At 35.9% G+C, this 24,755-nt stretch overlaps 1 protein-coding gene across 1 annotated transcript in view; it reads right to left on the bottom strand.

The window, feature by feature from the left end:
• Window positions 1-24,755, bottom strand: part of LOC112467441 (xanthine dehydrogenase-like) — a 67,810-nt gene that overhangs the window by 6,700 nt on the left and 36,355 nt on the right. Inside the window, exons 6-10 of the mRNA XM_025036072.1 lie at window positions 9,870-10,011; window positions 9,634-9,801; window positions 9,355-9,431; window positions 9,068-9,274; window positions 8,803-8,987 (exon numbers count right to left, since the gene is read on the bottom strand). Of these exons, the coding sequence (XP_024891840.1) occupies window positions 8,803-8,987; window positions 9,068-9,274; window positions 9,355-9,431; window positions 9,634-9,801; window positions 9,870-10,011 (779 nt within the window). The remainder of the gene's footprint in view (window positions 1-8,802; window positions 8,988-9,067; window positions 9,275-9,354; window positions 9,432-9,633; window positions 9,802-9,869; window positions 10,012-24,755) is intronic.

Genomic DNA, 24,755 nt, shown 5'->3' with positions numbered 1-24,755 from the left:
AAATCAAAATTTATTTGTGAATTAAAGCCTGTGTAATTCACAAATCAAATTTTAATTATGAAATAAAGCCAGTGCAATTCACAAATTAAAAGTGATTTTTTTAATTATAGCAGCTTTAAATCACGGATCAAAGAGTGGCCCCAAAATCGCACTTTTTTAGCCTATTTTGGTGGCTCTCGAAATTCGAATGAAATTGTATGCCAAACGATGCTATATGATGGGACATTAATCTCAAAAAAATTTGAAGTTGAGCATAGAGTTAGTTTTGGAGATACGAGGGGTCAAAGTGGCCAAATTCCCAATATTGTCCAAGTACAATAGACACAAAAAGGAAGTTAAAACTTCTTTGATAATAGTGGTATTTTGAATAGAATTAGTCCGAATGGTTCTCTGACCACTGTACTAAAAATTCACCCCTTCCATCCTTGTTGCTTAATTTTTTAAAGAGGTAAAACTACCCTCAAAAAAAGTTTTTGCTGAATTCTGGAAAACGGATAGAGAAACGAAAAAATGTTTCGAATGGAAGTTGTTTGTCTAGGAATTCTGTACAAAAAAGTCTCACGTAGCGGAGAAATAAAAACACTTATTTATAAATCGACCCCAAGCTATCGATCAAGCCTACTTAGAACTTCATCCGTTCACTCGTTATTGAGACCTCAAAATCTCGGATACTCCCAACTCGTGCGTTCGCGTAAATGAGTCACGGTGCGTCTCGCTCCGCGCGTACTTGGCGCGAGACACTGTCTCTTGATATAAGATTCATATGGAAGTATATATAACTCTATATGATTACCCAGATAGCACAAGACGTCCTCAGGATCGTCCTGAATATGTCCAGGCTAGCCTGGGATATTTTCAGGACATTTAGTTGTTTTCCAGATAGCCAATAACATCCTTGAAAAATCTGAAGGACATCCAGGACATATATTGTCGTAAATTTTATATAAATATTTTATTTTATTTCATTAATTGTAAAATATTTAAAGTAATTTCAGAATTTTAAGTACCGTAATAAATGATAAATTTTTCATAAATGTCCACTAGACTTAAATAAATCCTAAAATTCATAAAAAATCCTAAAATCATCTTACGCATGTCCAGGATATCTTGAGGAGTATCGCAGGATATCCTGAGTATATCCTATAAAACTCCTCAAGACATCCTGGACACATTTTGGATGATTTTAGGATATCTTTTACGTATTTGGATAATGAGTGAAAATAGCAATAACTGATTGTAGAGAAACAAAAATATCTAGAGCTATACATATATTAGCTCTTTATTCAGTGTATTGAATTTTTACCCTACAACAATGACACAATTAAAAAATTGTCATTTTTGAACTGTTTGCAAAAAAAGTTTGAAAATTATATAATATTATATATATTATGTTCTTCTTTATCACTCAGACATTATTTTCTTAAATATTTGAAATATATTTTTTAAATATTAATTTAAATCTACATATTTATTGTTTTATAATCTCGTTCCAAAACATTTAAAAATATTTTAAATTTATTATTGGTTCTATGATCTTTTTTCAAATATTTTTGAAATATTATGAAATATTCTTAATTAAGAAAGATGCATGGTAGCGCATTTTTCCTGGATGTCCTTCGGATTTCCAGAGGATGTCATTGTGCTAGTTTGGAACGACGCCACTAGGCGGCGCATAATGGTAAGACTAACTCGTAAGAAGATTTCAGTTGAGGGCTAATATAAGCAGGTCTCCGGCAAAGCAAAATCGTGACATTCGCAAGATGTGTATATTTTTGAAATATCAAGATATATATTTTTCAGATATTAAAAAAATCTTCCAAACATAAAACAATTATTGCTGATTGGTAATAGCTCGATTTCACTTTTAGAATCTTTCCCTTCAGACGCCTAAAAAATGTCCATAACATACAAGATCAGAAGATAGGTACAACTATAGGTAAGAAAATTGCCAAGTTTCAAATTTTTCCGATTGTTATTGCATTCATACTAAAATTATTTGCTATTTGATATTAATAGGAAAATTTAAGTGCTCTGCGGCACGTGTTAAAATTGAGATAGGAAGCTGCCCTTTGGCACAGATTTTTTTTTATTTATTTCGAGCCTTCCGAACCGTTCGAGCAGTCAAAATTCAAAATTACCCTTTTTAAGGATCACTCTTGTATATATATACTAGCTGGTTACCCGGGCTTCGCCTGGGAGTCGTTTTTCTTAAAACGACTTCATTTATGTTTCAATATCCTTATTGTGAACAAACATAAGGAGTGTTCATGGATTAAACATGTCGTAACCAATCTTTTTCTACTCGGTCAATTATTTCCAGAAAAATTGGAAAATTTTTTGATACCGGTTTCCAAAAAGATTGATAACAAAAAATTATACACTTTATAGCACTCCCCGGGAAATTCTACTCCTGTTTTATATATAAATTCTTTAAGATTCGATCAATTATTTCTCGAAAAATTGGAAAAATTTCGGATACCGGTTCCAAAAAAGATCGGTAACAAAAATCTATACAGTTTATAGCACTCCTCGGGAAATTCTACCCCTGTTTTATATACAATTCTTTAAGATTCGGTCAATTATTTCCTGAAAAATTTGAAAAATTTCTGATGCCGGTGTCCCAAAAGATCGGTAACGAAAAATTATACACTTTATGGCACTCCCCGGAAAATCCTACTCCTGTTTTATATGTATAATTCTTTAAAATTCGGTCAATTATTTCCCGAAAAATTGGAAAAATTTCGGATACCGGTTCCCAAAAAGATCGGTGACGAAAAACTATACACTCTATAACACTCCCCGGAAAATTCTACCTCTATTTCATATACTTATGGTAAAAATTCGGTCGAATAGTTTAAGAGTGTGTAAAGAACATACATACAGACATTCTATTTTATATATATAGAAGATATATATTGTTAGTGGACCGCTCGATGTTTTCGCGCGCTGCGCCGAGGAGAGCACAAAAAAAGTCAGTATCTCGTTTAAAACGAGACAAGACTTTATTCAAAGCTGGTTACAATGTCAGAATATTCGCGTGGTAATATCGCACTCGCAATTACACCACTTCGTATTCGCTACGATTCGACTCCGTTTTCGATATCGACAAACACAAGTGTCGCGTACGAATTGTGATGGCTCACTAAGCTCCCGGCCGGAGTAAGCAAAACGATCGCGGCCGGAGCTCCGAACTTTTCCGCGAGGAATTTCGAGACGTGAGAAACGCTGATTGGCTCCAAATCGTCGAGCGACCAAACTATTGGTCGCAGTACGAACGATCACGCGATGTACACCTGTGGTCCGGGCGCGAGCGAAAACACCAAAAAAACCGGGGGGAAGGCAAATAAACGCGTTTTGGAGCAAATGGAGCGTTCTCGAATATTCCCAACGCTCGCTTTCACTTTTCGAGCGTTAGATTCTTAACATATATATAATTTTCACCCTTTTTTTGCAAACAGTTCAAAAATGACAATTTTTTAGTTATATCATTGTTGTAGGGTAAAAATTCAATACACTGAATAAAGAGCTAATATATGTATAGCTCTAGATATTTTTGTTTCTCTACAATCAGTTATTGCTATTTTCACTCGTTCCAAATACGTAAAAGATATCTTAAAATCATCCAAAATATGTCCAGGATGTCCTGAGGAGTTTTATAGGATATACTCAGGATATCCTGCGATACTCCTCAAGATATCCTGGATGATGTAAGATGATTTTAGAATTTTTTATGAATTTTAGGATTATTTAAGTCTAGTGGACATTTATGAAAAATGTATAATTTATTACGCTACTTAACATTCTGAAATTACTTTAAGTATTTTACAATTAATGAAATAAAATAAAATTTTTATATAAAATATTTACGACAATATATGTCCTTCGGATTTTCCGAGGATGTTATTGGCTATATGGAAAACAACTAAATATCCCAGGATATCCTGGACATATTCAGGACGATCCTGAGGACGTCTTGTGCTATCTGGGATGATTATATATAATCATATATAAACTTTAAATTCAAATTATCCAATAGATGGTATTCGATAAGATTCGTTTGTCGTACGTAAAATTTGACAGACAGTGATATAAAAATGTCTCACGTCAAACAGTGCCAAAGTTATAATATATGGATTAAATCATTTCACTTTTGATTCTATAGCTTTTGAAAAAATATAAATCTCAATTTATCAATGCTTTATTATCGAAGTTTACAGTTCTTTTTCAATATATTTTGACTATATATGGTCATATATATGATTATATCTATTTACATACATATAATCTCATTATATATGTTCATATATGATTATATATGATTATAGTTATTTGTGTAACAAGTGCGGGAAGTTGAGAATTGGACACGAGTGCGGAGTGGACGCACGAGCCTTCGGCTCGTGCGATCACCCGCACGAGTGTCCAATTCTCATCCCGCACGTGTTACACACCCTATTTTATATTACAAAGTGCGTGGAAAGTGGCCCATTATTGCGCGCGCGTCATCTGTGCGACGGATGGCCAGGTCCAAACACGAGTCGAAACAGTGTGGTAATGTTATTGGGCCACTTTCCACGCACGTGTGATATAATATATAATTACCCATCAGATAGTAGAGTGGCATCAAGTGGCGTAATAGTGCAGTTAAAGTGACGGATTGTTGTCGTTAGAGACGTCACTTCGACGGCATTGTAACATCATTTGACGCACTCTGTTATCTGGGTATATACCCAGGTAGCCAAACCTGAGCAGCAGATTCCAAGCAGAGTCTGCATTAAATTTTTGGTATCAGAAAGGCAACAAATTGCACGCGGAAACTGCTCTATCAGATGATGTTGTCAAACTGTAGCCAGAAATGCGACAGAGCCTGCTGACAGGCAATGTGAGCAGATTGGCAGCAGAAACCGCGCAGAGCCTGCACATATACTTGGCAGCAGATTGACAACAAAGATCGAGCAGAGCCTGCGCGTATGACTTGAGAACAGAGTGGCAGCAAAAACCGAACAGATCCTTTCCGTGATAGTTTGCAACGACGCTACTAAGCGGCGCATAATGGTAAGACTAACTCGTAAGTAAATTTCAGAGGGCTAATATAAGCAGGCCTCCTGCGAAGCAAAATCATAACATCTACGAGACATATCTTTGTCAGCAATACAACGCAAGGCTCAACCAAAATTGCTGCAATGATATAGATATGCAAAATAATATTTTCTAAAGTAAGATGTAAAGTATATTGTGTGTAATGTATATTTTTTAAATATTAAAAAAATCTTTCAAACGTGAAACAATTATTGCTGATTGGATTAAACATATATATTTTATTTTTCGAAGCAATATTTCTGATAGAAAGATTTTACAAATATTATTGTATATATTTATTTGCAATCTTTTAAAAATATTTTCGAAAATATTTTGCTGACATAATCTGGTGGACATAGAAACATTTAAAAAATATTTTTGTAAATTATTTTAATCTTTCTAAAAAATATTTAAAAAATATTTTGTGCTGTATGGGTATGGATAAATCTGCTCGGTTTTTGCTGCCAATCTGTTCTCAGGTCGAGCGCGCAAGCTCTGCTTTGTTTTTGCTGCCAGGTTTTGTATGCAGGCTGTTTTGTCTGCGCGGTTTCTGTTGGCAATCTGCTTACATTGTCTGTCAGCAAGCTCTATCGATAGAATACGAGCTTAATGCGGACACAGATGGCTATGGTTTTGGTGTGGGATTTTGATCAAATTTGCTGCCAATCTGCGCGCATTCTGCTAACATTTTGCTATCTGGGTATGATCATATAGAGACAAAATTCATATATAATTGCATTATATATAATCATATATATTTATATATAATTATATATAATCTTTTTTTCCCGGGAACTAATTTTACAAAGCGAAAACTTTAATGCTTCGTAACTTTTGAACGGATCGTGACCGCCACTTTTTTCAAGGTCAAGGTTACTCAGGGTCATGACCTTGACAATATATGTCAAGGTCAAGGTCATTGGCGAGTGGGGTCTTAATATGCATAATTACCAGATTTTTAACCTATCGAAAGCCGTGTATTGATGTTACACCAGCTTTATTCCTGATTTCTTATTTCTAATCGCTAATATCTGTTTCTTGTTCCTTATATTTTTCATTGTGCGGAGGCCCTTATTGTCTTATAATGAAACCTTTTTTGATTTGTCCTTGTCTTTTGCAATTATAAATTTATATACTTGCATTACAACATAAAGCGGTGAAAAAAGGAATAATATTAAATATTTAATTGATCTATTTTTCTATATTAAAAAAAAATATTTTTAAAAAATTTTCTATATTTTTTAAAAAATAATCTTGCAACTCCATTTAAATTCAAAATAATAAAGTACGATAAAATTATTTTTTGTTAACTTAGTCAGCGACCTTTCAATTCGGGACTAAATAGCGATCAAAAATATTGGCATTTGGCTTAACGGTTTGTCTAATCTCTGGTTAAGGATCTCTACCCTGAAGCAGTTTATCTCACCCTTGTTTTCCGCTTAGCTGTAGCACAGGCAGTGCGCGTTCCGGTATGTACATATTTCAGTGGTCGTCAACGTATTCGACATACCTGCTCGCTATTGACCGCCAACACAGTATAAACAGTAGTGATAGTGAACGTTTTTAGTCCCATTGCCAGTTAGTAAGGGTACACCAGGAATATGGCGGCCTGTATGTATGACAAAGAGAAAGATACTTCTCTCTCTTTCTCTCTTAAGCGTTCATGTAATCAGGAAGATGGCGGCGAGTCATGTGACCTGGCAACTACTACATCAAAGGTAAAGGGCCTTGGCACATAAAAAAACTTAAGCAGTAAAACTTAAGCAGTAAGAAATCAACAGTATGGATTCGCTACCGCTTAGGGCCGTGCCTTAAGTTCTTGACTGTGATTGGCTGATTTGCTTACTGCTTGGGTTTTACTGCTTAAGTTTTTCTATGTGCCAAAGCCTTAAGGCTGACGCTTACTGTCACTACTGTTTATACTTTGCCGCCAATCTGATGTATATTATGATTAGCAGATACTGTTGCATTTCTACAAACAGTTTGCTGATAATGTTTGCGATAAGCTGCTTAGTGTTTACCCCGACAATCTCGTCACCACTTACTTGTTGTTTATCGCTGGAGGGGTGTCAATAAGGCCGTTTTTTGGCCCACGTCAAAATTGCTCCAAACTGTGGTATTTTTTTTCTACCGATGTAGCTCAACAATGACATGCTGAAATGAGACCGGCACTACCACCATGTGAAAAACTTCATTGATTTTTGAGATTTCAAGTTGCCCGTTCTCAGCCTCTAATTGCTCGGACAGCAAACGGTTCTAGGAGGTTGTGAGCTACATCGGTAGAAAGAAAATACCACTGTTTGGAGCGATTCTGACGTGGGCCAAAAAACGGCCTTATTGACATCTCTCCGTCATATAGTCTGCCGACAGATATTAGTAAATATCTGCTGGAATTCTGCTAACAATGTTTGCAATGATAAAGTTTGTTTCTCTTCTACTGCCTTTCTGCAAACAAAATTTGTTGCCTACATCTGTCTCCACAGATATGGTTATTGGAGTATAAATATTGTGCTAAACTAAATCGCCATTTATGGTCTAAGCTGAATCGTGGAGGATATTCTGTGGCTTATCTTAGGAAAAAAAGGTCCTACAAATATATGCCCTAAACTGCTTTTTTTTCAAAATACAGGATGTCAAAGTTGTGAAAAAATACATGAACAAAAATCTAGAAAACGTTTAAAGATATTTTATTTAAATTTGGTATGTGTATGTACACCTGGTATTAAGTTACCATTTTCCAATAAAACATTTTTAGATCCACCAGGGACGTGCGTCTTTGACACCCTGTATTTTGAAAATGAAGCAGTTTAGGGCATACGTTTATAATAGGACTTTTTTTCTAAAACAACCCTAAGAGCAAAAAGTCGACTTCTACCGAAACTGACTTGGCAGAGAAGTCGACTTTTTTAAGGACGAAAGTCGACTTCAAATCGGTGAATGTCTCAAAAACCGTCGATTAAAAGTCGACTTCCCGTCATAACAAAAAGTCGACTTCTCGTCATGACGAAAAGTCGACTTCCCGCCAACTTTTAACGTTGATAAAATAAACCGCCGCGTACGTCTGGAGGTCGTATCTTGAAACAAGGTGAAAATGACAAAAGTGAACAGATTTTACTAGATTTTGATAAATAAAATCGTAGATACGCTAATGAATTGCCTCACTTTTGTAATTTTACCTCATCATTTCAAGATACACAATTAATCAACCCCCTGCTGGAGAAACTATCGAAATAAGTATCGAAGGAAGTCAACGGGAAGACAATGATGACGAGGACTGTAAATGACGACGACGACGACGTTTCGTGACGGTGGTTGATAGCGCGGCGCTTTACGACGTCTTATCGTGTCCTGTCTCGGCACGTATTCCTCGCGCTCGCGTAAGCTCTGCTCCTCCTCGAGATTCGCCGCCATATTGATGATGCATGACGCGCCGTTTAATATAAAATAAAAATGACTGCTAGACTATTTTCTGTCTTTTTATAAGTCGACTATTTAGAAGTCGACTTTCCGTCGACTTTTATAAGTAAACTATTTAGAAGTCGACTTTCCGTCATTTTTAGAAGTCGACTAGAAGTCGACTTATAAAAGTCGACTTGCCGTCGACTTTCCGTCAACTGTGCTCTTAGGAAAGCCACGGAATATCTCCTTCAATTTTTTTACTTACTTAGGAATCCTGTATATTGAAACATAATGTATAATTATTTGATGATATTAATAATATTATACCTTCCAATTATTTTCTGACAAGTTTGTCTCGCTAAGATCGTAGTAGGTGCCATCCCACCGAATGCAATAAGCGCTTCTTGAATTATACTCGTATCAGGAACGAAATATACATTTAAGGCCATGTTGACTATGGCAATATCATCATCTCGCCTCTTCGCTTGTTTGTAGGCAATAAAGTATTGATTCTGCAAAAATATAAAGGCGAGAAACGATCTTCATTGCCGTGACAAAGTTATTTATTAGCACTTTTATTATTACTTTTTACCTCTTTCGTGAAGGGAATGTCAATAGAAACTAGTACTTCCTCAGGTAAAACAATGTTACGTCGATATCCGACGAAAAAGGTATGATCCATTGGTATGGTTCGACTGTCATGGTTTAAACTGCATAAATTTAATTTAATACACGCAGCCATAAAGATTGGATTTAAATCTGATATTGGACTACCAGTCATTATGTTGCCACCCACAGCCTAATCGAGAAAGATTTGTTATTCAAATAAAATTATTATAAATAACAATTATAATGCATCAGAAAGACACCCATACTTACAGCAACATTTCTTATCTGTTTTCCAGCAAACCAATGTAACATATTTATTATTTCCCTGAAGATCCTTGTATTATATTCTATCGGGATAACATTATAATTTTATGTTATATCCAACATATAATTATCTTTTTACATAATTTTTTACATTAGATAATATTATTGTCAAATGACAATTACATCATAATGATTATAGTTATAATTGTTTATACACATTAAATTGTTTATGCATTTAAACTTTTAATTATAATATTAATAAATATAATTCTAGATATATATTACCAGGTTTTATTTGAATATAGTATCTTAATGTTTCTTCAAGCTCGACTAAAGTCACACTCGCACCCACTCTTAATGCCTCTGGTATTTCAATAATTCCATTCATTTCTTTGATTTGCGTCGGTTGTATAAGTATTGGGTATATTAAATGTTTAAACTTCATTTCAACCCCTGTACCAGTATAAAATGATTTCTTATATTCTGACATCGCAATATGTACGAAAGGGAAATATACGAACCGATTTCCGTGTTACCGATGACAATCTTAGCATTTGGATACTGTTCCTTAAGAGCAAGCAATGTTTTGAGATTCGTAGGTCTATACCAACTGACATTTTTCCCTTTCACTATTAGATATTGCTCGTCCAATTTAGATTCAATCTGTACAAAGAAAACATTATTTCTATTCTACAACCTATATCATCTCACAACACGTTACTTGACTCGAAAAGGCCGTAGCCGGATAAGAAGGATCAATGTGCTCGCACACGGATTATGCTGATTTTTTTTGTTTTGATTGCTATTAGTGTCACTTACAATTTAGTCAAATATTAGCCCTTAATATTGAACCGTTTTGATGTAAAAAATAAAAATAAAAATTTTGAAAATAATTTATATTTTTTGATCGGCTTAACCAATTTTGATGAAATTTTAATATGTTGTAGATATCATTGAGACACATTTGTGGAAAATTTGGGAAAGGTTTCTGATAGAAACATTGATAAAAAAAATAAATAAATGTTCTTGCTCTTTTTTAGTCCCAATATCTTTCTGGTACAATTACGAAAAAATTTTTGTAGAATCTTGGAGTAGTTTTTTATCAGATATAATTTTTTGGAAGCAATAAAATGGGGGGTAGGCGATACTTTAAAAAAATAAACTATTTTTTTTTATTTTTTTTTTTTTAAATATGATATGCCTTTGGTATGATCGCCATATATTTTATGTAGAATTTTGGGATAGTATTCTACAAGTAATTTTTTTGAACCAATAAAATAAATAGGCAGAAGTTTAAAAAAATAAAATATTGTTTTGTATTTTTTAAAATTATGATATGCTTTTTGTACCATTGCCATATTTTTTGTAGAATTTTGAGACGGTATTCTATAACAAGTAATTTTTTCGAACCAATAAAATAAATGGAAGGTACTTTAAAAAACAGAATTTTTTTCAAAATTATCATAGTTTTTTGGTATTATCGCCATATTTTTGTTTAGAATCTTGGAATGGAATATTACAACAAGTAATTTTCCGGAATTGATTAAATAAATAGGTGCAGGTACTAGAAAAATAATACAATAAAGTGAATTAAAATAAAAACAAGTAAAGTGTGCAAGAAGAAACCTGCACATTGCTTCCTCATAGTTTTTAAGTGTGCAAGTAGAAACCTTTGCTCACAAAGCTTCCTTTATTTGTTTTGGCTTCCTCATAGAGGAAGCTTTGTGAGCAAAGATTTCTACTTGCAAAATATCTTAAAATTTACAGAAGTTAAAGCTATTAAAGACATTTTTCTAAAAATTAGGGACCTTTGATTACGTATAAAGCTGAGTCTAATCAACCAAATCTTAAAGAATTATATATGAAATAGGGGTAGAAAAAACTGAAAAATATAATAAAATTAGAAATAGATCGATATGTCCAAATTTGCGGAAATTAAAGCATAAACAAACATTTCTGCAAAAATTCAAAATTTTATTAAAAAAGAACCCCTTGATTATTAGCAATTTTTATTAATTCTATATATTCTTCAGTTTTTTCTACCCCTATTTCATATATAATTCGTTAAGATTTGGTTGATTAGTTCTGGAGTTATAGAAATTTCGGTAAATTTGGCACATACATACACACATACACACATACACACATACCGACATTTTTTAAAATAGCGATTTTTCGACGTTTTAGAACATTCTGAACACATTGGCAAAAGCAACTCAAAAAAAATTTTTTTTACGAAAACAAAGCTTCCTCTATGAGGAAGCAGTACCGTGGCGCTACTCTTTTTATATATGTATATCGCTCAGCATCCCCTGAGTCGATGCACTCTCGTATTGTACGCACACTGCGTTTATTCTGCGAGTCATTATACCGAATAAATAAGTTGCTTTATATTACATATAATCAGTGTGTGTGTTCTATCCTAACCTCAGCCCAACATATTGGTTCGAAAAAATTACTTGTTATAGAATTCCGTCTCTAAAATTCTACAAAAAAATATGGCAATGGTACAAAAAGCATATCATAATTAAAAAAAAACAATATTTTATTTTTTTAAACTTCCGCCAACCTATTTTATTAGTTCAAAAAAATTACTTGTAGAATACTATCCCAAAATTCTACATAAAATATATGGCGATTGTACCAAAAGCATATTGTTGGCGTTTCCAGGCGTAACTCCATAGCGCCAATTAGCGTAAGCGTGGGTTCTACCCCGACAGGGATAAGGCGTGCGGTAGAGTGAGGACACTAATGTTGTTAACAATAGTGCAAAGCATCAGTTTAATAAAAGTCTTAACATAGGAGGTGACGATTTACGATCGACGCACCTTTACAGTAATTAGGCGCGGTAACAGTTTTAAATATACAGCGTGCACATGACGCGAGAGTGTTCACCGGTTGCGAAGGTGCACGTGACGCGTGAGTGTTCGCCGGTCGCAACACAGCGACGGCAATATGTATGAGCGCACTTGTGGCGTTTGCAATTAGTGGGCGCACTTGTGGCGCTAACAATTAGTTGGCACACTTGTGCACAGTAAAACACGCACAAGACGCAATAATGTCCACCGGTCGCGAGACAGCGACGGCAATAAGTAGGAGTAGACTTACTACTCCTACCCACTTGGGTAGGTATGGGGAATCAAAACAAACCCCCATCACTGACCCCTCTGGCGCCAGAGGCGTGGCCAGACGGTCTGCCCACGTGAGCTCGAAGCGCTCTAATTGGCTGCCGCGTGGGGGTGGGAGTAACGAGGTAATTAAATGGCGCGTTTTGATTGGATACCTCATACCTACCCAGCGTCTGATTGGCCTTCCCCCCTGAGGTGTCTGGCGGGATTGAGGGAATAGCACGTGGTGGAAGACTAGAAGACAAAAATGGCGGATTTAAATGGAGCGTTTTGATTGGATACCCCATACCTACCCAGCGTCTGATTGGCTCTCCCACCTAAGGTGTCTAGTGTCTTTTTGGGACTGCACGTGGTAGACGACTACGAAACAAAAATGTCGGATTCAAAATAGTAACTAAATGGAGCGTTTTGATTGGATACCCCATACCTATCCAGCGTCTGACTGGCTCTCCCGCCTAAGGTGTCCAGCGTCTTTTTGGGACTGCAAGTGGTGGACAACGCTGAAGTCACGCAGAAAAATAGCGGAAAAGCCGACCAGCGTCATTTTGGCAAGAGCACGTGTTAGACGACGCTAAGCTCAAAAAAGGATAGGACGCTAAGATGCTGAAAACGGAAAGTGGAATTTTTAAGAGTGTTTTGCTTCGAGGGTAGGGGAAGAAAAAAGAACGGATACAGAATCGACCTCCAGGTTCGCTTTGTGTTCGCTGTTTTAGAGAATAGTTTTCATGATTTATGACCGTGTATTTTTAGGACTTATGTCTGGACAAAGAGTTTACGAAATAATCAAATACGCTTGGCTTCAAAAATTTGCCTACGTGAGACTTATTTCCTGCGAAATAAGGTTGTAAAACAGGAACGGACAAGTTCGTACCTGACGTGACGAAATTATTCCGTTTTAAATAAAAGTTTTTATTATTGAGCACATTCGAAAAAGGACCCTGCACAAAACCACGGAAAAATGGTTTTCGGTCAAATTGACTGAAATTTCACTATGTTATAGTTTTCGCCATGCTGATAAAAAGTTATCATTGCACCAAGTCCCAAAAGTCAATATTTCCCAAGATATAAAGGGTCAAAGTAGTGAAATACGGTCATCCACAGTAGTAAGACGTGTGTTATAAGTATAAGTGATACATTGATATTTATTCACGAAATAAATAAAAATCGATTTTTACATATATATATATATAATAAATAAGTAAGGCGGCAGTGTGGTCTAGTGGTAGAGCGCCAGACTCGTAATCTGAGGAACCAGGTTCGAGTCCACGGTAATTATTTAGTTTAGGGGCCTCACCTCAAACCTCGATGTAAATATGCTCAATCGACGCGTTTTTGTACGAAACGAAAGAATCTGGCAGAAAAAAGTGTCGCTCTGCCCCGCGACGCGAGATATTAAACGTTAAAATTGACAGGAATCAGGTTATGATTCCTGTCATACCGACGACATGTAGCAACACTGAACGTGCCCTGCGGCCACATGCGCATGCTCAGTGGTCGCACGCGCATGTAAAACTGCGCCAATTTTAAATGAATCAATCGTGCAGAATAACCAAGCATCTCGATTCAAGCAGTTAGGTCTCACGCTGGGAGTTTCATTAGTTTAATTATGCGTGGAAAGCACACACACACACACAACGGGGGGTGCGAGGGGGGGGTTTTCGGCCCCCCCTCTCCCGCACCCATTCCGCCGGTAGGCTGCGTGGACCTCGCTTTACAACATAAAGTACATGCTAAGTTGTAAAACGAAATTATAAAGTACATGCATGGGGGAGGGTGCAGAGGAGAAAAGCCATCGAGATTTGAAGTAAGGCCCCTAAACTAAATAATTACCGAGTCCACTAGAGCCATGTAAACATGGAATGTTTTTCCGAAGCTGCGCCCCTCCGTACAAGATAGGCTCTTGTGCAGAGCAAACTGGGCTCCGTCTTTCGGAAAGAGACGTTAAGCCGTTGGTCTAAAGGGTTAAAGTGAGAGGAAAAAGGGTAGTAGTGTAAAGGTTTGGGTAACGTTCCTTATAAAAACGCCTTGCAAACCCTGCGGGGATAAGCAATAAAGATAGTTTATGAGTTTTTTTTATGTAATAAATAAATATTGAACATGCGAACCAGCCAACTAAGGCAAGAAGGGTTGATTCGACCAGCTAAGGCAAGACCGAGGATTGTGTGTCAAACCATTAATGAGTTCCTACAAGAGGTGATGCAATCGATATCCTGAGGAATTTTGTCTTCGGTTATACTATTCTTGTGGACGATTTCCAGCATCTTGCACACTCTGAATCAGTCTTGCAGAAGGATAGTGAATATTTTCCTGATGTCTTGCATATCCTATGTACCATATGACAGCACAGGTGCCGACTGTTCCAGCGCCAGATTTGCAAGTATAATAATGACCTTCTATCGGATTATCCTCCTCTTCCACTTGGTCATTTTCTCTTTCTTCAAGAGTTGATCGATATGCTATCCAGAGTGTGCAAGATGCTGGAAATCGTCCACAAGAATAGTATAACCGAAGACAAAATTCCTCAGGATATCGATTGCATCACTTCTTGTAGGAACTCATTAATGGTTTGACACACAATCCTCGGCCTTGCCTTAGCTGGTCGGATCAACTTCTTGCCTTAGTTGGCTGGTTCGCATGTTCAATATTTATTTATTACATAAAAAAAACTCATAAACTATCTTCGTCGCGTTACGAAATCTAGAATATACTCTAACTCTCATCAAACCTGGCCAAGGTAATCGGTCTTCTTGTAACATCTTAATTTGGTATTCTTCATCATCATCTCTACGTAACTTATCTTGCACATATGAAGGAGATAGTTTTATTTGATACGTACCAAAAGTGAAATCCTTCAAATGGTCAATTGTTAGAATTGGGAAATCATCTAAGTGTGCTGCATCTAAACGAATCCATCTTTGAGCGTTTCGCCTGTGAAGATTTTCTATTTCTACAAGTGCTTGAAGAACGTTTGGTTCCTTTGCCTTTTTAAGTAATAGTTGAGCTAATTTAATATTAGGACCTTCCATTGTTAAAGGAGGGTGATATTTATTAATTATTGCATCAGCTATCCGGTAAAAGTCTCCTATATGTGGAACATGTTGGATTTGTATGACTTGATCAAAGAATTTAAAGATTGATTTAATATGTCCATTTCTAGCTTCTACTACCCACCTCGATTTCGTAACTAAACGCGAAGCATTAGCATTTTCAGTGTTAAGCCACGTGATGTTCGCCATGTTCGAGTTGTGCTGTCATCTTCCAAGAAATGCCCACACGATTTAATAATACAGTAGCATCTCGATATCCACGATCAACAATTACAATATATATCGTTCTCTTGAAATCATTGCCTCATTCTTTCAGCATCTCTATCAAACTCGTTTTGTAAAATAGCAGCATCATTGTTACGACTATCAAAAAAGTATGGACCTTGGATATCAAGAATGTAGCTATCGGGTGCAACTATTAAGTGCGGTTTGACTAAATGGCGGCTTTTGTGTACGCAATACGACTGTCGTAGTGCTCTGAAGTTGGTACTTATTGGGATGAAAGTGTAAGTACCATCGATGGCTGCAATAACTCGAGGAATATCAGGCTCCGGGTTATACAACTTATTGGCGAATTCCGTAACATATCTAGCAATATAAACGTCGCGTGTTATAGCATCAAAGCCAATATTGTTAGGTACAAAACGCAACATCAAAGACTGTCTCACAGTTGCAATAGCTATATTTGTTGCTTGTCTACTCGAATACTGGAACATATGAATGAGGAATTCGTTCAAAAGTCCCTGTCGCAACTTACATAAAAAAAGTAATAGGTCTTTTTTACTGACATATCTGTAACCACCAGCACAAGGGACTCTATTGCAATAAGTGAATAATTCTCGGAATTGTTCTTTCGTTAAAGGACAAAAGCTTTTGAACTCCTCATCATTGAAACTATATTTATTTTCTATTCTGGTCATACTTATAGCTACATCACGTAGACTTTGTAAGAATATTTGGAGTTATGGTCCTCTTATCAGATATGATCTATTGACAAAACGTAAACCAATTAACAGAGGTGGTAGAAGATAACCTCGATCATTCAAATGATGTCTATATGATTTGACATTTTCAGCTAGGAATAAAAATATTTCTAGAAATGAAAACATTAGCCTTACACTCCATTGAAAGTCGATGCAAATCAAACTGGGCATTACAAATGAGACAAGTGTCGTTGTTAGTTTGGGTTACAACATTTAATCTCAAGCAGCCAGGATCTTGTTCAACAGTTCTTATCTCTTCAAGAATTGACCGATTATAATTAAGGCATAGTCGTGTACGATCAGTTACATCCAAAGGAGGCAAATTAAAAGCATTTCGTCTATGAATAGCTATTTCTAGTTTACCAGAATTTTCTTCTCCATCAATACAAAGCATTGTTCTTAAAGGAAATCTCCCATTACAGATATAACAAAAAAGATTTCAGTTTGCCATTTTATACTAACAGAAATGTCACTTTATTTTGATTGTGAGTAGCCGCGAAAACAACTGATTGTGAGTATCCGTGAAAACAGCTGATTTTGAGTAGCCGTGAAAACAACTGATTTGAGGATTGAAGAAAAACAGATGAAAGTAGAAGTTACAAAAAATGTTTATTGTTACAAATTCTTCTTCATGGGAAAAAATACAATTTAGTCGCTTGTAAAGCAAGGCTGTAGATAAATTGTTCAAACAATAATGTTATAAAATTTACAATCCGCAATTCGACAAAATTATACGGCGGATTTCGGTAAAGCGCAGCAAAATAAGTTCTAAAAATACTATATTAAAATACATATCAAGGAAAGTTAAATCGGTTATTTGCGTACGTACATTACGCTCAATGTCGTTGTAATTTCCTCTGAGAGTTAATTTTACAATATTTTCATCGATAACGCGCGCAATCGTTGACGTTATCGGCCACTGATTTTAAATGTGATAAATGTGCATCGATGCATTTCGCAATATTTTTCAGTCCGAGAAATGTAGTATTCTGCATCACAATTGCCACTGCATATGTTTTTCGTTTCTTCGTTTCTTGGTGAACAATTGTCCTCGTCTGTTCGTTGATCCGTCCTGGTGGAAGTATTCTCCTCGTTTTCCTTGTATGCCAGCAAAATAGATCTTGCTCCGTAGGCCGTAGGTAAAATTGACGGAGATATTGTTAATGGAGATAGAATTCGGCTTCAATTTGGTTTCTCCATTTAAATATTCGCTCACAAGTCCTATGTTCTCTTGAAACTGCTGCCACAATTTCTCGTCGAAATAAACGCCGTCCGCATAGTTGCGGTTAATTCGACCAACGGCACGAAAACTCCCTTGGATGTTGCTTGCAAACCCACACGAATTCTCTTCGTATGGGAACTGTTGAGTCCATATGTTGTCGATAGCAGTGTATGTAATTGCTCGTTTCTTCTCTCGAAGTCGCATCCCTTATCAGGAATATCGCGAGTGAACATCCGCTTCTCAGAATTATTAGTGTCTTCTCTGTGACTAGCCATTGTTCTTATTTCTTCGTAATATCGGCTGGCACACTAATCAAAAAGTCAGATGAGAGAGTTATACTTTTTCACTGGCGAACTTGTCGCTTCGAACGATGAGACTCGAATGATTTTGACTTCCTAACGTTAGTCAACGTTAACTTCGTCTGCAACGTTTTAGAAAAATTAGTCTGCGCGCGCAGATAAAAATTACTGTTACGTCCTGTTGGCCCCACGATTTCTTTCTTTCGTGGAATCACTCATTTCATCACACGAAACAGACGGAAACCATAAAATAGCGGTTATCAATTGACGAAGTGGATGCACTCCAACTGTCATTGCTCATTAAATAGTAAATGACGAAACCTTCCAGAAGACTCGAGCCTAATAAAATAGGCAAATTGTAGACTTGTTTGTCGCAATCCATCTAATTCCACAAAATGAAGCACAAAATTTCAATTATCTTGAAATTTCGTGGCATAGGGCGCAATAAATTAAAAACGCCATAAGAATCTGGGTGACCTCTCGGGTCACGGGCGAGCTGATCTCACGCTTTTCCGTGAAACGCAGATTTGACCTAAGACCCACGCCTCGCGGCGATTGATAAAGTTAAGCCTCTGGAAGGGACTGTCAAAGGGCAAGGTGATAACGTACTCGCCAATGAATAGCCGCTAATTAAAAATTGCTCATAGACAATGACGATTTTTGGGGAAACTCGCCAGGATAGGCGGAAAATCGAAACTTACGTCACGATCAGAAGAGAATTCCACTAATCAAATTAGATTAAAACATAATCCCGCCTCCTTAATTTTGTATTAAAAATCGTGACTTTGCGCACTTGGAGTCACTTCTGATCCAGTCCGAGACGTCTTATCTTGAAGCCATATTTACCAGCCGTACTTTTTACTCAAACGTGAAACAGATTTCTGTTGCTCCCGCGGTTTCAACAATCGCTTCTAGTCTCGACTCGCGCTGTCAACCTTATCGTTATTATAACTAAATTCTGTGCGCGTTGAGCCTCAGCATGAGGTCGCCATGCCGATGAAAACCACCGCCGATCTGCGGACCCACGAGATCTTGAAGCTCCGTCGGGAGGAGAAGACGCTAAGGGCCAGCAAGTATTAAGTTCCTCAAGTTTTCTCTCACCTTTACCCTTTTTCTCTACAAAAAGTCTATCAAATCCTCGGATTTCATTTCTCAAATTTCGTCTCAACTCTACCGCAGATTTGTAATATATATATATATATATATATATATATAATTAAATAATTATGTACATTTAACTACGACATATTTGCTTATTTATTTTTATTGCGGTCCGACATACAGCCCACATTTAATTTAATATAAATGTTTTCAATTCCCTGTTTAATTTGCATAATCCTCGATATGTATATACATTACACCATTTAATTTCTCTCTTCTTTCTTTCCATGTAAATTCAATAATAACGATTCTGTAATAAACCGAGCAGGATGTCAAGTTAATTCAGATTCTTTTCCCTCAAAATCCTGCTCGATGATCCCCATACCATTGTAACACCCGCGCCTTTCCCACGCACACACTTCACACATATACACACGTAGATATAATTATTTGCTTTCTATTGTATTGTAATTATACTTTGGTTAATTCTACTGAATCTCTTTTTTCATAATAAGTGTCTAAATTCTTTTCGTTATTACTAAATGTATATGAATTGTAAAAGTATTACCATTCATTTCTTAAAATAAGGCCTCGTCCTCAGCTCCCTCTCTCTCTAAAATCGCACAAGGTCCGATCCTTGGTTATATAGATTAATTTCCTTGGCCAAAAATAGGACCACGAATGCACGAAACTCACAGCAGGCGTAATAGCGTTCCTTTTGGACGTTAACCCACGACTGGAGTTTCTCGAAAAGTGCATTCGGCTCGAGGCATGCGCCCTTCTAGCGTGAACCCGAGATAACATAAAGATCTCGTTACGTCTTCCCAAACCCCCTCCCTTGGATAGCCTTTTCGCTATCCGTCGAACCAATATACCTAAATTCCGGGGTTCTGACGTAACATTAGAAAACTCTAGATTTTTCTAAATATGTATAGTCATGCGCATGAAGTAATTTAAATTGTTTAGAAGATAAAGTTTAAACTACGAATTCCGATATATAGGGAGTTTATAGGGAGCTAAGAGAAATTGTTAATAAAATGTTCGGTTAAATTGGAAAATTTTTGTACTTTTGTGAAAAAATCTGCTGGTTAAAATTTTTGTGTTAAATAATCAACACATACATGTGTAGATTTAACATATGTCTGCTATGTTAATTGAACTTAACAAATATAAAATGTAAAATTATTAAAATAATTAAAAAAATATGTTAAAGTAACACAATTTGAACGTATTTATTAAATGTGTTAAAATTTACAGAAAAAGAGTGTTGATTTGACTCTTTAACAGAAATAAGAAGTAAAAATTTACAGAAAAGAAGTGTTGATTTTACTCTATAACAGAAGTGGGGATGACTGCGCATATGATTTCGAAAATAAACGTTTCGACGTAGTCTCGACGCGTTTCGACGCCGCTCATTGCCGCGCGGCAAGCGTTTCCGCGTCCCAGGAAACGTATGTGCAGGAGCCAATGGACAAGAGGCGTCGCTAATCGTGGTGACGCCCGCGCCGTGATTAACTATTATGATTGACTATCTAGTCTGGGTAGCTATGGGTTGAGTTATCGTTGGCTCGAAAAGTGCCGAGTGCGAGTAAAGGAAAATCGGGAAGTTGTATGTGGACTGTGGTAACGCTAACGCACGGCATCATGACCCCGGCTGCTGCAGTTTATTTCATTTTAGATTATAATTAAACTATTATTATTTCAGAATGCCTCGTACCAGAGTTAGAAAGACTGATAGAGATGTATCAGTCTATGAACAAGCATACGAAGATTTAAATAAACATCTATTCAAGCAGCTGCAAAGAAATATAAGTTGCGTCATATATCTTTGACAAGATATAAGAAGAAAAGGGAAGAAGCTTCGAAAGATGGTGAAAATTCTGTGGCGAGGATAGGTTACAGAGCATGGAACAAAGTTTTTAGCGATGACCAAGAAAAAATGATAGCAGATTATATAATAAGAGCATCAAATATATATATATTTCGGCTTTTCTCCTATAAAGAAATAAAAAAGTTTGCATATGAGTTGACAAACAAATATAAATTGTCATACCCATCTCAGTGGCAAGAAAACAAAATGGTTAGTAAAGATTGGTTTACAAACTTTATGAAGAGACAACCACAACTATCTATAAGATGTGCACAACCCACCAGTATGTCTCGTGCTACTAGTTTTAACGAAACTAATGTAAATATGTTCTTTGACAATTTGCAGAATGTCATTGAAAGATATAAATTCGAAGCAAAGGATATTTATAATGTTGACGAAACAGGGATCACAACAGTCCAAAAACCAGATAGAATTGTCACTATAAGAGGAACTCGGCTTTTATTTCAATTATTTAATATATATAATAATTTATAAACCTAACACTTTACATGTATATTAATAAAAAATTAACATTTCAACTAGAATGTAAAAATAACATTTTCTTATATTTACATTTAACAAAAATAAAATGTTATGTTAACATAAATCTTTTGTTAAAAAATAAACTTTTAACAAATAAACAGTGTAACTTTTACACATTATACTAATCAAAAGTTTGAGTTGTTACATTTGTAAAATGTAAAAAAACATTTCTTATATGTTAATTTCAACATAAAAGTTATGTTATTTGTACACACAATTAACTTCAAATTACGACCAAAATTACATTTTTTTTCTGTTAAAATATTTACATAGTATCAATGTTACCATTTAACACATCCATATTATGTTAAATTAACACAAAAATTTGCGTGGACCGTTTTGGACATGTGATTTATGTTACATTTAAGGACGTTCTCTCGTCCTTATACTAGAGAAAATCGATTTTCTTGAAACTGTGAATATACGTTAATTTAGGTGTGCTTTATGCGTGGTATAAATTTCAGTACCTCTTCCGGTATAAAAAATCAAGATACTGAGCCTCAAAGTTTCAACTTTTACTAATGAAAAGGTTTTCCAGGCCAAACGGTAACAGATACGAGGTTGGCCAAGAGGACCAAAGTTGCTCCTCTCGTCGATTTCTAATATACCTAAGGAAAAAAATGTCAAAACTAAAAAAAATTAAATTTTAAAATTTTTTTTAAAACTTTGAGGCTCAATATCTTTATTTTTTATACCGGAAAAGGTACTGAAATTTATACCACGCATAAAGCACACCTAAATTAACGTATATTCACAGTTTCAAGAAAATCCTAAGAAAATCGATTTTCTGTAGTATAAGGACGAGAGAATGTCCTTAACACAAATTTTCCAACTGTATACAAAAAGTGCAATAGTTAAAAATTTTTAAATTTTAAATTAAAATATTTCTAAGAAATGACAAAACAACAAAAATCTATTTGATCTCTTTTTATGCTGGGAGCAATAAATCAATAAATTTTCCGAGTTGTAGTAATAAATCCTTTTAATTAAATGCTGGTACGTATAACATTAGTAAAAAAATTCAATAGAGGATCTTTTGTAAGTTTTTAGATAAAAAAATGTTTTTGTGTAAAATTTAACCGATCTCTTTTTATGTTGGGAGCAATAAATCAATAAATTTTTCGGGGTGTAGTGATAAATCCTTCTAGTTGATGGGATATATAACATTAGTAAAAAAATTCAATGGAGGATTGTGTTCTTAGATAAAAGTATGTTTTTGTATAAAAGTTAACCAATCTCTTTTTATACTGAAAGCAATAAATCAATAAATTTCTGAGATGCGATAATAAATCCTTCTAGTTACATGTTGGCATAAAACATTACTAGAAATTAATATAGAATTTTTTGTAAGCCCTTAGATAAAAGAATATGTTTTCGTAAACAAGACGGAAAAGGGTTTAGTGTCCATCTACAAGACAGGTGCTTAAGAGCTAGTCTTTGTTTTTAGAGAGAAATTACATAGGTTCTAAGTCTCAAGTCCTAGGCTTTTAAAGATGGGAGTTGGTCAACACCCTTTGGGTCTAGAGCTTAGGGCTTAGAGCATCGCAAGGAACGCTCAAAGCCGGAAATACGTCACCGTGTAGAGCATAAAGCATAAGGCTTAGGACTTAAAAAAACACCTATTGTAGACGGGGACTTATGGCATAAGATAACTTTTTCTCCGAAATCTTTTCCCTTCCATACGTAAGGGAGGGTGGGAAAAAAATGGGGAAAGCCTCGAATTTGCCAACCAATGCCTTAATTAGACAATTTTTGTCACACTTTTATTCTATAAGTTTTTTGAAATATTTTCAACAGGCTACAAATAGCCTGTAACGCTATAGCTAAGAGTTAGTCCTTACTTGTCCGATCGTACTGGAGTCGTCTTGCACGCTTTTAGTTAGTCAGGCAAGTGAAGTGCTTCGAAAATGTCTTTCCGCGTAATTTTGGTGAAGTTTTTCAAAGTGAGCTGCAATTTAAGCAATCGCTTAAATGCAGATGTGCAACGAGAGTTTGTGGAAGCCGTGACGAACGACAAAGAGGCGAATTATAGACTTTTCGCACGACGTTTCGCGGGTGCTCCAGTACCCAGTTATATGTGATGCATGAACTGGGTTACTGCAAGAGAAATGAAAGATTGGTAGACATCATTTTTTCCATGTTAGAAATGCGCGAAGTTTTTGGCCACGAAGAAGAAGACGCAGGAAGAGGCCATATAGCTAGATTCCTGCGTCGTAACGCCGAAAGAATAGGTAAACGTTAGAAATAAAAAATTGTACCTTAAAATTTTAATATAGTGGTGTTTATTACTAAAATTTAAAGAGCGGCAGTGTGGTCTAGTGGTAGAACGCCAGACTCGTAATCTGAGAAATCAGGTTCGAGTCCACTAGAGACATGAAGCATGGAATGTTTTTCCGATAGCTGCGCCCTTCCGTGCAAGATAGGCTCTTGTGCTGAGAAAACTGGGCTCCGTCTTTCGGAAAGACGTTAAGCCGTTGGTCCAAAGAGTTAAAGTGAGAGAAAAGATAGTAGATTGCGAACCCTGCGGGGATATGCAATAAATTACGAATTTTACAGGAATTTTTTTATTACTAAAATTTAAATTAATTTAATAGTGGAGAACCGCATTGCCGTTGCCCAACCGGTCCGACGAGGACAGAGACGTCGAGCGGAAGAGAACATTGCTGAGGAGAAGGCAGTACCAGCACGTAAGTTAAAAATAATAAAATTAATTAATTATTAAAAATAACGAATATTATAAATATTAAATTTTATAGGAAAAGCTAGAATCGAGGCACCACCCGCAGACATCCCCGTTATCGATTTATCTTCTGGTAAGAGACTATTTAATAATAACACGTAAAAGCTAACACTTACAATATTTGTGTAATAAAACAAATATAATTTATGCTGTTTTAGATGAAGAAGAGGAGGTGGAAGAAGAAGAAGAAGCAGTAGAAGAAGAGGAGGTGAGAATTGTAAGCTCACCCGATTCGGCCGTATTTACGCCATGTAAGTTTTAAAAAATAACTTAAAATAAAAATTTAGCAACGAATAAAAGAAATAACGAAATGTTACATTTTACCAGGAAGGGAAGAAGAAAAAGAACCGGAATTAGACGATATTTTCACCCCGGGCATCGACGAGGTGATCGAACGAATAATGATGGAAGACGAGGAGAGGAGGAGGAGGAAGAGGAAGAGGAAGAGGAAGAGGAAGAGGAAGAGGAAGAGGA

The sequence above is a fragment of the Temnothorax curvispinosus genome, unplaced genomic scaffold, assembly GCF_003070985.1.
Source record: "Temnothorax curvispinosus isolate PA1 unplaced genomic scaffold, ASM307098v1 QBEX01017357.1, whole genome shotgun sequence".
Lineage (NCBI taxonomy): Eukaryota > Metazoa > Arthropoda > Insecta > Hymenoptera > Formicidae > Temnothorax > Temnothorax curvispinosus.
This window is presented reverse-complemented; position numbering and strand designations above follow the sequence as displayed.